We start from the raw sequence: 14,384 nt of genomic DNA on the forward strand, positions 1-14,384 counted from the left end.
TGTATTCAACTCCTCCTTGTCTTAATTTCTCCAAATCTTGTTTTTTTTTCAGTTTGTTGTTTACAAATATATAAATAGTTTTGGTTGATCTTTACATTTTTCTATGACATCCTTTTCATATTTTCTCTTTTCCTCTCTGCACGCTTGTACATATTCATTTCTATAACAAGTATATATTTTCCATTTTTCAGGTCTTTTGTCTCTTCCATTTGGTCCAGGTATTATCTCTTTTGTCCTTTAACTCCCTACAACTTTTGTTGTACTAGCACTTTACATACTCTTTTTCTTGCTTTTATCTTGGGACATATTTTTCCATTCCTTTTTTTTTTTTTTTTTATAAAAAAAATTCAAAATATTCCATTTCTCTTCCACTGTTGTTTCTTCTTTGTATATTCTTTCCCAGTTTTCTTTTTGAAAGAATTCCCTTATTTTATCAAAGTTTGTTTTTTCATACATCATTCTTCCTTTTCTATATTGTTAATTTCTTTTCATGTATTTTTCCTCATTTAGTTCCAGTTCAATCAATATGTGGTCACTTTTACTTATTGGTGTCTTATATTCAATCTTTTCCACAATTTTAGGTTCAGATGTAATTATTAGGTCTAGTCTCCATGGTTCTTCTTCATTTCTATACCTAGTGTTCTCTTGTATCCATTGTGTCATTGTATGGTCAATAATCATCTCGAGTAGAACATTTCCCCATGAGTCGTCTCCACCCTTTACTGTCATCTTTTCCCAGCAGACTTGTTTGCAATTAAAGTCGCCCATCAAAACTATTCTTCCTCCATCTTCCATTATCTTATTTAATGTTATCCATGTGTCTTCTAACATACTTTTATGTTCACTCTCTTCCCACGATGCTGTTTTTGGAGGCACATAGTTTATTACAAACTTACTGCTCTTCTTATCTCTGTCTTCCAATTTGATCATAATCATCTCTACTGTACTCTTTCCGTATGTGACACACCTCACGTTTATATCCTTCTTAGTCAGGAACATAACTCTACCCCTTTGTTATGTCTCTCTGTTTCTAATCCAATAATTATATGTATCATTGCCTACACTGTTGGGTGGTAGTGGACCTTTTAATTTTGTTTCTACAATTCCCATTATGTCTGGTTCTTTTTCCCTCAGGTAATCATTCAGCTCATTCAATCCTGTTATTAATCCATCTATATTTGTGTAAGACACCCTTAATTTTCTGCTACTTCCATTGTATTTTCTGTTTCCCTTTTGTTTTTCTCTAGTATGTCCCATTTCCTCACATTCATATTCACTACTCTCCAATAGAATTTCTCTTTTTCTGACTCTGTTCTCATCTTTTTTTTTTTTTCCTTAGCTTCTTGTCATTTAATTTTTTCCTCCTCTCTTTCCTCTTTATTCATTTCTCTTTTTATCCATACCTTTTTATATTGTTCACTTGCTGCTAGTTTCCCTGTTTTTGCTAAGATATTCTCTGCTGTCGTTTGTGACCTGAATTTAATCTTAATTGGTCTCGTCTTATCTGTGCTATACTTTCCGAGTGTATACATCTCTTCATTTTGTTTCATGATTTCAGGTTCATCTTCCTGAACTAATTCTAGTAAACTGTTTACTTTTTCTTTTTCCCCTTTGATTCTTGTGGTTCTATTTAGGTTATGTTTCTCTTCCATTCCTAATATAATTATACATTTCTTTTTATCTGCTAAGTCTCTTACTATATTCTCCTTCTGTCTCATCACTTTAATAACTGAGTCTTCAGTTTGTTCTTTCATTTGATGTTTTATTATGTCAGTAAATGCAACTTTACTGTTTTCTTGGATTTTTTTCCAACCCTGTGCTTCTTTTGCTATGGCCTCTTTATTGTCTTTATTATTCCTCTTTAATTCCTCATTCTCATCTTTTACTTCTTTTAACTGTCTTTTTATTTCTTCTATTTCTTTAGTTAAGTTTTTGTTCACCTTCTCTAGTTCTTCCAATATTTCAACTCGCTGTGCAATCTTTGCTATGTTACCGAACCTATTCTCCCAATGTTCGGTCATTTGTTCAAGTTTTTCCTCTAGTCTTTCTAATCGGGGGAGGTTGGTATCCGCCCCCCCCCTCATTAAATCCCTGGAAATTATTATTATACTCACCTTCCATTGTGCTGCTCTTATCTATATTTCTAATCTTTACATTTTTCTTAATCCCTTCACCAAAATCATCGGTCCTTCGTTTGTTTACAAGACGCCTGGCCTCCTGGACCAAGTCCTTCCCTTCTTCATTTCCTTCCATTTCCCTCAGTAATCCCTCCCCTTCTCCTTTTTTCTCATTTTCCCACTACACCACGAGCTTTCCCCTTCCCTATAAATACAATAAGGTACTTCCTTTGCGTTGAGATCCACGAAAATTTCCCTTTTTCTTCAGAACTCCAATCTTCGACGTCCATCCGACGAAAGTGTGTGTGTGTGTGTATTTACCTAGTTGTATTTTACGGGAAGGGGAGCTATGCTCGTGGTGTCCCGTCTTCATATCTCATTTTATCTAAACTGTTTTTAAATTCATGAATTGTTTTTGCACACACCACTTTTTCGTCTAACTTGTTCCAGATGTCTATTACTCTGTGGGGAAAGCTGTTCTTTTTCAGATCTCTTCTATAACTGTCTTTCTTGATTTTCTTTCCGTGTCTAATATCCCATTTTATTAGATACTCTCTATCAATAGTTTCTATGCCTTTCTTGATTCTCTCTTCTTTGTTCTAATGTCTGTAGCTCAAGTTTTGTTAGTCTCTCTTCATATGATAGTTCTGAGAGTGTTGGTGCCAATTTTGTAATTGTTCTTTGTATTCTTTCAAGTTTTGTTATACACTTTTTTATCTGGTGACCACATCGTCGCTGCGTATTCCAACCTTGGTCTTATCAAAGTAACTAGTATTTTCTTCACCATTTCTTTATTCAGGTATGTAAATGCCACTTTGGTTGTTCTTATTAAATTGTAAGTTTCTCCAAAAATTTCGTTTATATGTTTCTCAGGGGACATATTATTCATGAGTATGACTCCCAGATCCTTCTCATTTCCACTTTTTTATTTCTTCTCCCAATTTATATGATCCCACTATTGTTTTTTTTTTTTTTTTTTTTTTTTTTTTTGCTTCTTCCAAATCCTATTATACTACACTTCTTGATATTGAATTCCATCTCACACTTCCTGCTCCATTCCCATACTTTGTTGAGATCATTCTGTAGTGACTCACAATCTTCTTCAGAGTTCACTTTTTCAACAATTTTGTATTGTCCGAAAAGAAGCTCATATAACTTTCAATTCCTTTATCCATATCATTAATATATAGCAAACATTATTGAGGCCAGAACAGTTCCTTGTGGAACTCCACTTATCACTTCATCCCAATTAGAGTGTTTGTCTCTTATCACCACTCTCATTTTTCTTTCATGCAGGAAGTCTTCCATCCATTTCAGCAGTCTGCCCTGTATTCCTCCCTCAGTTTCTAATTGAGCAATTTCTTATGTGACACCTCATCAAAAGCTTTTTTCAGGTCTAGAAATGCACAATCAGCCCATCCATCTCTTTCCTGTATTACATCTATTAACCTTGAATAGAAACACATTAGGTTTGTGACGCATGATCGTCCTTGTCTAAATCCAAATTATCTTGGGTTTAATGTTTTTTTTTTTTTTTCAAATGCCTTACCCATCTAGTTTTGATCATTCTTTCACAGATTTTTACTTTAAGAGAGACCGGTCTATAGTTAGTAGGGTCGTCCTTGTTTCCCCCTTTATATATAGGTACTATATTGGCTCTTTTCCAATCTTCTGGAACTTTTCCTTCTTTCAATGAACTGCTTATTAGACTATGTATTTTGTCTTATAGTTCGTCCCTGCATTCTCTCAAAATCCAGTTTGCCATTTCATCTGGTCCATGCGATTTTCTGACATTGAATTTACTCAAGTGATTCATTATTTCATTTCTTGTTACTTCTATCTCTTTCATAGGGGGGACTTTCTCCTCCCACTCGATATCTCTAGGTTGTATGTCCTCCCTCGTAAACACCAATTTTAAATGCTTGTTCATAATTTCTGCCATTTCTATTTCCTCTGTGTGTTCAACTCCTTCTTGTCGTAGTTTCTCCAACTCCTGCCTGTTCATCAGTTTGTTGTTTACAAATCTGTAAAATAGTTTTGGTTGATCTTTACATTTTTCTAAGACATCTTTTTCGTATTTTCTCTTTTCTTCTCTGCACACTTGTACATATTCATTTCTATAACTAGTATATATTTTCTATTTTTCAGGTTTTTTGTCTTTTTTCCATTTTATCCAAGCTATCCCTTCTGTCTTTTAGCTCCTTGCATATTTTGCTGTACCAACACTTTACATATTCTTCTTGTTTTTGTTTTGGAACATACTTTTCCACTCCTTTATAATATTTTGTCAAAATATTCCATTTCTCTTCTACTGTTGTTTCTTCCTTCTGTATCCTTTCCCAGTCTGCTTTTTGAAAGAATTCTCTTATTTTATAAAACTTTGTTTTTCCATACATCAACCTTCCCTTTCTATATTGTCCTTTCTTTCATGTATTTTTCCTCGTTTAGTTCCAGTTCAAGCAATATGTGGTCACTTTTACTTATTGGTGTCTTATATTCGATTTTGTCCACTATTACGGGTTCTGATGTGATTATTAGATCCAGTCTCGATTGTTCTTCTTCATTTATATACCTAGTATTCTCTTGTATCCACTGTGTCATTGTATGTTCTATAATCATATCAAGTAGTACACCTCCCCATAGGTCGTCTCCACCTTTCAATGTCATCTCTTCCCAGCAGATTTCTTTAAATTAAAGACACCCATTATTAATATTCTTCCTCCATCTTCCATTATCTTATTTAGTGTTATCCTTGTATTCTCTCTCTTCCTACGAAGCTGTTTTAGGAGGCACATAATTTACTACAAACTTCCTACTCTTCCCATCCTTGTCCTTCACTTTCATCATAATCATCTCTACTCTATTTTTTCCATATGTAACATTCCTCACATTTATATCCTTCTTAGTCAGGAACATTACTCCACCCCCTTGTTTTACCTCTCTGTTCCTAATCCAATAATTATATGCACCATGTCCTACACTGTTGGGTGGTAATGGACCTTTCAATTTTGTCTCCACAATTCCCAATATGTCCGGTTCTTTTTCCTTCGGGTAATCATTTAGTTCGTTCAAGCCTATTATTAAGCCATCTATATTTGTGTAAGACATTTTCAATTTTCTGCTACTTCCATCGTGTTTTCTGTTTCCCTTCCGTTTTTCTCGGCTATGTACCATTTTCTCACTTTCATATTCACTACTCTCCAATAGAATTTCTCTTTTTCTGTCTCTGTTCTTTTCTCGTTTTTTTCCCTTAGCTTCTTGTCTTTTTGCTTTCTCATCCTCTCTTACCTTTTTATTCATTTCTCTTTTTATCCATACCTGTTTAAAGTGTTCACTGTTTGCTAGTTTCTCTGTTTTTGCTAAGATATTCTCTGCTGCTGTTTGTGACCTGAATATAACCTTAATTGGTCTGGTCTTATCTGTATTGTATTTCCCTAGCCTATAAATTTCTTTTATTTCTTTCCTTATTTCTGTTCCATCTTCTTGAACTGCTTCCAATATCTTATTTACTTTCTCCTTCTCCTTTATTCTTGTAGTCCAATTTGTATTATACTTCTCTTCCATCCCCAATATAATTATACATTTCTTCTTATCCACTAAGTCTCTCACTATATTCTCCTTCTCTCTCATCACTTTAATAATTGTGTCTTTAGTTTGATCTTTCATCTGCTGTGCCACTATATCCTTAAATACAATTTTGTTATTTTCATGGACTTTTCTCCAACCCTGTACTTCTTTTGCTATGGACTCTTTATTCTTTTTATTATTCCTCTTTAATTCCTCATTCTCATCTTTTAACTGTCTTTTTAATTCTTCTATTTCTTTAGTTAGGGTTTTGTTCTCTTTCTTTAACTCTTCCAATTTATCAACTCTCTGCGCAATCCATGTAAGTTGACTGAACCTACTTTCCCAATGTTCGGTCATTTTCTCTAGTTTTTCTTCTAGACTTGCTAATCGGGGGAGGTTGACATCCCCCCCCCCCTCATTAAATCCATGGAAATTATTATTTTGACTTTCCATTGTGTTGTTCTTATCTATATTTCTAACTTAAATGCTTTTACTGATATTTTCGATTTCCCCTGCGTCATCAGCAGACCTCTTGTTTATATTTTTTCTGCCTTCAGGTGGAGCCCATTCGTCTCCCTCCTCATTTCCTTCCATTTCCCTCAATCCCCCTCACCTTCTCCCCTTTCATCACCTTCCCACTACACCACGAGCTTTCCCCCTTCCCTACTAATACAAAAAGGTACTCCCTCGTTGTTGAGATCCACGAAAATTCACTTCTTCTCTGGAGTTCCAATCTTCGCCGTCAATCCGTCTACGTGTGTGTGTGTGTGTGTGTGTGTGTGTGTGTGTGTGTGTGTGTGTGTGTGTGTGTGTGTGTGTGTGCGTGTGTGTGTGTGTATATACATATATTTATATATATACATATATATATATATATATATATATATACTGTATATATATATATATATATATATATATATATATATATAAATATATATACATATATGTATATATCTATATATATAACAGGATTCCTAGTCCTATCTCCGTCCCGTTTTTTGTCGCCTCGTACGACTCAAGTGGGAAGACTCGGTGGCAGAATTATTTTCCCCCACCATAGTGTTAAGCAAAAAAGGGAAATGAATATTCAGAGAAATGGTACAGGACAGTAACAAGGTGTGTGTGGGGGGGGGGGGCAGCATAACGGAGGGACAGTCACAGTATAATAAAAGTTTACTAATTTCTCTATGAACAGAGACTTCCTCTATCACAGACAAAATGATGTGTGACTCTGGTCCGTAGGGGCGCCCCATATAGACCCTAAAGTATCAGCTGCATGCTACTTTGTCACAATAACATGCAGCCAATACCCCAGGCGGGGTATTGCAGATATATGGGATAGGAGGTATTGCAGATATATGGGATAGGAGGAAAGCTGTTAAGAGCAGTCAAGAATTTTTACCAGAGTAGTATAGCTTATGTTAGGATTAGAAATGGAGAGAATGAGTGGTTTGTGATAAAGATGGGACTCCGTCAGGGATATATTACGTCGCCCTAGCTGTTCAATTTATACATGGATGGGGTGGTGCGAGAGGTGAATGCAAGGGTAGTGGGTCAGGAATTGGAGATGGTTAAAGAAAACGGAGAAAAGTGGGAGATAAGCCAGTTATTGTTTGTTGACGACACTGTGCTTGTAGCAGGATCAGAGGAGGGATTGAGGAAGTTAGTGACAGAGTTTGGGAAGATGTGCGAAAGAAGGAAGTTGAAGATAAATGTGGGTAAAAGTAAGACGATGAGATGTACATGGGGAGAGAGTGGCAGCAGGCTGGAAGTGAGTATTAAGGGAGAGAGAGGAAGTGGATAGTTTTAGATATTTGGGTGCAAATGTGGCAAGAAAGGGAGGAGTGGAGGTGGAGGTAGAATGTAGATTGAGAGAAGCAAGTAAATGCCTTGGTGGAATAAAAAGTGTAATGAGAAATAGACATTTGGAAATGGATCCTAAGACGAGATTATATGAAGGAGTGATTGCGCTAACAGCACTGTACGGGGCAGAGACATGGAACATTAGAGAGGAAGAGAGAAGGAGTCTGAATGTGTTTGAGATGAAATGCCTAAGAAGTATGATAGGGGTTACTAGGCTAGAGTGAGAAAAGAGGAGGTGAGGAAGAGAACAGGGATGGAAAGGGAGTTGGGAGATAGGGTTGATGAAAGAGTTTTGGGATGGTTTGGACACATGGAAAGAATGAATGACTGATGAGAGATTATTTAAAGAGGTATGTAAGGCAGAGGTGGAAGGAGTGAACATGAGGGGGCGACCAAGGATGAGATTAATGGATGGGGTAAAAGGGGCATTGGGAAAGAGGGAAATGTCTATTGAGGAAGGACGGGAGAGGACAGAAGATAGGGGTGGATGGGGAATGGTTGTGTACAGATGATGCTGTGTTCCATGAGAGGGAGAGGGTAGGGGATGGGGGTGAGGGAGTATGTATGAGAAATAAATTGACGCAGCCCGAAGGGATTTCTCCCCATCGTCTCCTTTCCTACATGAGGGGACGGAGAGGGGGGGGAGGGGTCGTCGATTTGATAAAGCGTCCTTACTGTGGATATGCTGTGTGTTGCAACACTACTTCTGACCCAGGGCAGTGGACAAGATGCAGGGATGACCCATCATCCAGGAGGTGCCAAGATAAGAGGGAGGGAAGAGGGTAGATAGGGATTGGAGAATGCAGGGGTTGGAATGGGTGGGAGTGGTTTCTATGCCTTTGTTTTTTGGCTACCTCGTTGTGTGTATGTATATATATATATATATATATATATATATATATATATATATATATATATATATATATATATATATATATGAGTGAAAATGGTGGTGAGGTAAACGCCAAAAAACCGTAGGAATTTTATTACTAACGTTTCGTTCATAAGAGGAAATGGGTGATGGATGGGAGTGGGATGGGTGGGGGTGGGGGTATGCCTTGCCTGGCGACCTCCCGTATAAAGGGGTATACACCTATTGGTATGTACGTAGATAGATTTATATTGTAATTCAAATATCACATAATCATGGGAAAATTAACTTTCATTCAATCAAATACGGTATCTGGTTGACAGATGGCGTATCGGTAGCCGGATTACAATACTCATCAGTGATTTTGCCGCTATCAAAAGTGCTTTGGGGCATCCTAATTTAGCAACAAGAGCAGATTTTTTCTCCTTCAATATTTTCTCACATTTTGAAAATATGGGTAAGTCACTCTGTTTCTGCTATAAGTGAAAAATTGACAAACAATTATCATGTAAGTAACATGTTACTAATATTATGTTTAAAAATAGGAATTTTAAGTTCAAATGGACCTCAATGGCAACATGCACGACGTTTTGCTCTCCACCATTTAAAGGACTTTGGAATGGGAAAGACATCTTTAGAAGACACCATCATACCAGAAGTAAACCAGTTGATTAATGAAATATCCAAGCAAGAAGGCGAGCCCATGGAGATATCGAATGCACTAAATGTAAGCATTCTTAATGTCATCTGGAAATTAGTGGCTGGTAAGTAGTCTTGCATATGTACATATATAAACATATGCACAAAGAATCCACAATCTGTATAAATAGGAAACGAAGAAGAAAGTTAAAATTCTATATTTTGGCTAATAGCTACAGCTTTCTTCAGAAAGGTACAAGATACGAGAGTTGTTTGAGACTTAAATACTGTTAAGATGAAAGAGGGGCAGGAACATGGGTAGCACGACGGACAACATCCGTCACTCAGGGCGGGGTCAGAAGGAAGGGTCGTATGCCATCAGAAGGGGTAGGGGTATGAGGTCAGAGGGGGGTGGAGTGCGGGGTTGAAAGGGGGAGGGGGAGCGGGGTTCAGGAGGGTGAAGATTCTTAACCAAATGACTAACAGTTAGATGCGAGATTATGTCCGGAGACCATTGTCCTTTGAAGATGTTAAGGTTTGGAAATTGGAGAATGTTCCTGCCCTCTTTCATCTTAACAGTATTTAGGTCTCAAACAACTCTTGTATCTTGTACTTTCTTGAAGAGGGCTATAACTATTAGCCAAAATATAGAAGTTTAATTTTCTTCTTAGTTCATTTTTACTTCAATTGTGAGTTCTTTGTGTGTTTTACAAATGTGCTACTACATTTTGTCTCATTGATATAAACACACACATACACACACACACATGAAAAAACAAAGATGGAAGAGAAATGGAACATGTTTAAAGAAAAATACAAAGAGGGAACAAATAAATATGTACCAAAGAAACAAAAAAGGGTTTACATAAAATGTTGGTATAACAAAAAATGTAGTGATGCTAAAGATAGAAGAGACAAAGCCTGGAAAAGATTTAAAAAAAAAAAAAAGACAAAATGGTAAATATACATAAAACTGAGAAACGAATGTGTAGAAAACGTGCAAAAGATATAATAGATAAATGCAAGGATCAACCTAAACTATTTTACTGATATGTCAATGATAAACTAAAAGACAAACACGAAATAGTGAAACTGCACGAAGGAAATAAAGAATATATAGATGATGTAGAAATGGCTGAAGTTATGATCAGGCATTTCGGGTTTATATTTACAATTGAAAGCTCACAAATTTGGGATGAAGGGCAGCGAGGAAGATCCTCCCAAACGAAAGAAACAACGGTGACACAGAAAGGAATAAGGGACCAAATAAAAAACCTTGACGTCAGAAAGTCACACGGGCCCGACGGAATTGCAAACTGGATATTGGGAGAATGTATAGATGAACTAATGGACATAATACACAAGATAATTGATTTCTCACTCAAAGAAGGAAAAGTACCACAAGATTGGAAAAATGCAAATATTGTACCAATATACAAAGGAGAAGACAAAGAAAATCCAAGAAACTATAGACCGGTATCCCTTACAAGCACAGTAGCAAAATTATGCAAAAAAGTTATTACGAATAAATGGATTAAACACTTGAAACAGAACAAAATACTAAATCCAAAACAATTTTGTTTTACAAGTGGAAGATCATGTACTGCAAACTTAATATGCTTTTACACAAGATTAATAGAAATAATACAAGAAAGAGACGGGTGGGTGGATTGTGCTTTCTTGGACTTACAAAAGGCTTTTGACAAAGTACCACACATAAAGCTACTAAGACAATTTTAAATAATAGGTGGAATATAAGGAAAGTTATTAGAATGGATGAAAGATTTCTTGAACGGAAGAAAAATGAGGGTGGTACTTAGAGACAAGAACTCAAATTGGGAAGATATAAGTGGAGTCCCTCAAGGCTCCGTGTTGGCTCCGATGTTTGCTACTTACATAAATGATATGGATGAAGGTGTGGAATGCTATATGAACTTGATTGCAGATGATGCGAAACTACTCAAGAGAGTAAGTACAGAAGAAGACTGCAAATCTTTTCAAGAAGACCTAGACAATGTCTGGAAATGGAGCCAGAAGTACGAAGTAAACTTCAACATAAGGAAATGTGGCATAATGGAATTTGGGAAAAGCAAAAATAGAATATCATGTCAATATAAAATTGGTACAATGGAAGTAAAAAAAAAAGTAAATTCAGAAAAGGACCTAGGAGTAACTATCTCAAATGACATGACACCAGAGAAACAAGTCAACAAACTAGTCGGAGAAACTTTCAACTTATTAAGATCAATGAAAGTAGCCTTTGATTACATGGATGAAGAAATGGTTAAGAAAATACTAGTTACACTGATAAGACCAAAATTGGAATTCGCTGCGACACTATGGTCACCTAGTATAAAAAAAAAGGGGGGGGGGTATATTAAATGATGGTACAGCAAAAGGTGTAGCGAGTTAAAAGATAAAATGGATAAAGCTTGGATAAAATGGAGGAAAGACAAAAGACCCGAAAAATGGAAAAGAAAAAACACGAAAAGGATGTCATAGAAAAATGTAAAGATCAACCAAAACTATTCTATAGATTTGTAAACAACAAACTGAAAAACAAACAAGAATTAGTGAAACTACGACAAGGAGGAATAGAATACACATAGGAAATAGAAATGGCAGAAATTATGAACAAGCATTTTGAATCAGTGTTTACGAGAAAGAACATACAATTTAGAAATGTTGAGTGGGAAGAGAAAGTCCTCCCTATGAAGGAGATAGAAGTAACAAAGAATGAAATAATGAATTACTTGAGTAATCTCGATGTCAGAAAATCGCATGGTCCAGATGAAATGGCAAACTGGATTTTGATAGAATGCGGGAACCAACTAACAGACAAAATACATAGTCTAATAAGCAGTTCATTGAAAGAAGGAAAAGTTCCAGAAGATTGGAAAAGAGCAAATATAGCACCAATATATAAGGAGGGAAACAAAGGAGATCCTACAAACTATAAACCGGTCTCTCTTACAAGTACGATAGCTAAAATTTGTGAAAGAATGATCAAAATTAGATGTATAAAGCATTTGAAAAAAAAAAAAAAAAATCCGAGGCAGTTTGGATTTAGACAAGGAAGATCATGTGTCACAAACTTGATGTGTTTCTATTCAAGACTAATAGATATAATACAGGAAAGAGTGTGCCTTTCTAGACCTGAAAAAGGCTTTTGATAAGGTGCCACATAAGAAATTGCTAAAGAAATTAGAAAATACAGGAGGAATACAGGGCAAGCTACTTAAGTGGATGGAAGACTTCCTGCACGAAAGGAAAATTAGTGGTGATAAGAGACAAACATTCCAATTTGAATGAGGTGATTAGTGAAGTTCCACAAGGAACAGTTCTGGCCCCAATAATGTTTGCTATATATATACTAATTATATGGATGAATGACTTGAAAGTTATATGAGCTTCTTCGCAGACAATGCAAAAGTGTTGAAAAAAGTGAGCACCGAAGAAGATTGTGAGTCACTGCAGAGTGATCTCAATAAAGTATGGGAATGGAGTAGGAAGTGGGAGATGGAATTCAACATCAAAGAGTGTAGTATAATTTTATTTGGAAGAATAAAAAAAAAAGAATAGTGGGATCATATACATTAGGAGGAAGAAATGAAAAAAAAGTGGAAAATGAGAAGGACCTAGGAGTCATTATTTTTTAAACATATATACACACACACACACACACACACACACACACACACACACACACACACACACACACACACACACACACAAATATATATATATATATATATATATTTGTATATATATATATACTATTATTATTATTATTATTATTATTTTTTTTTTTTTTTTTTTTTTTTTTTTTTATAGAAACTTGTAATTCAATAAGATCAATCAAAATGGCATTGACATACCTGGATGAAGAAATGGTGAATAAAATACTAGTCGCTTTGATAAGACCAAAATTGGAGTATGCAGCAACGACGTGGTCACCAAGTACAAAAAATTTATAACAAAACTTGAAAGAATACAAAGAGCATTTACGAAATTGGCACCAACACTCTCAGAATTATCATGAGAGGAGAGGCTGGCAAAACTTGAGCTACAGACATTAGAGCAAAGAAGAGAGAGAGGAGACTTGATAACTATTTATAGAATCATGAAAGGTATGGAAATTATTGATAGAAAGGATCTAATAAAATGGAAAAGTAAAGATGCGAGAGGACATGGAAAGAAAATAAAAAACAGACAATTATAGAAGTGACCTGAAAACGAACAGCTTTCCCCACAGGATAATACACGTTTGGAACAAGTTAGATGAAAATGTGGTGTGTGCAAAAACGATACACGGATTTGAAAACAGTCTAGATAAAACGAGCTATGAAGACGGGGCACCACGAGCATAGTTCCCCTTCCCGTAAAATACAACTAGGTAAATACACAGAGTCAGATTGACGGCGAAAATAAGAATTTCGGGAAGAAAACAAAAAACAAAAAACACGCAAATTTCGTTGATTTCAGCGACGAGGGAGTACCTGTGTTGTATTAGTAGCGAAGGGAAAAACTCGTGGTGTAGTGGGCAGGTTAAAAAAAGAAGGGGAGCCATTGTTAAGGAAAATGGAAGAAAATTAGAAAGGGGAGAAACGGCATTGGACGTCAGAAGGGGTGTCAACAAAAGTTGTGCAGATGACACAGACGAGGTAGAACAGATGAGCAGAGGTATTAAAAGTAGAAATATAGATAATAGCAGCTCAATGGAAAGAGGAGATAATTACTTATATGGATTTAATGAGGGAGAGGACAACCTCCCCCGACTAGTAACTCTAGAGGAGAAACTTAAAAAAAAAAAAAAAAAAAAAAAAAAAAAAACGAAGTATGGGAGATTAGATTTAACCAACTAATACTAGTTACACAAAGAGTTGATAAACTAGAAGAACTAAAGAAGGAAAACCAAAACCTAACTAAAAAAATACAAGAATTAAAAAGACAGTTAAAAGGAGTAAATGGTAAGAATGAAGAAGAGCGGAATAATAAAGAGAACAAGAGAGGTAAGTGGTTGGATAAAAGTCTAAGAGAATAACAAAATTGAATTTAGAGATGTAGTGCAACAACAGATGAAAGAACAAACTAAGGACAGTTATCAAAATGATGAGAGAAAATATAGTAAGAGACTTAGCAGATAAAAAGAAATCTATAATTATATTATGAAAGGAAGAAAAGCATTATCCAAATAGAACTACAATAGTAAAGGAGAAAGAATAAGTAAACAAGGCATTAAAATAGTTCAAGAAGATAAACAAAAAATAGGGAAAGAAATTCAAGATATGTTTAGAGTGGGAAAATACAATATAGACAAGACCAGA

At 35.6% G+C, this 14,384-nt stretch overlaps 1 protein-coding gene across 1 annotated transcript in view; it reads left to right on the forward strand.

Moving 5' to 3' along the window:
* The window catches only part of LOC143029662 (cytochrome P450 2L1-like), a 71,518-nt gene that overhangs the window by 11,489 nt on the left and 45,645 nt on the right, over nucleotides 1-14,384 (forward strand). The window contains exons 4-5 of the mRNA XM_076192470.1: nucleotides 8,742-8,875; nucleotides 8,964-9,182. Coding sequence (XP_076048585.1) covers nucleotides 8,742-8,875; nucleotides 8,964-9,182 — 353 coding nt within the window. The remainder of the gene's footprint in view (nucleotides 1-8,741; nucleotides 8,876-8,963; nucleotides 9,183-14,384) is intronic.

This window comes from Oratosquilla oratoria, chromosome 11 (genome assembly GCF_046742065.1).
Source record: "Oratosquilla oratoria isolate Oo_2021 chromosome 11, ASM4674206v1, whole genome shotgun sequence".
In the NCBI taxonomy this organism is placed as follows: domain Eukaryota; kingdom Metazoa; phylum Arthropoda; class Malacostraca; order Stomatopoda; family Squillidae; genus Oratosquilla; species Oratosquilla oratoria.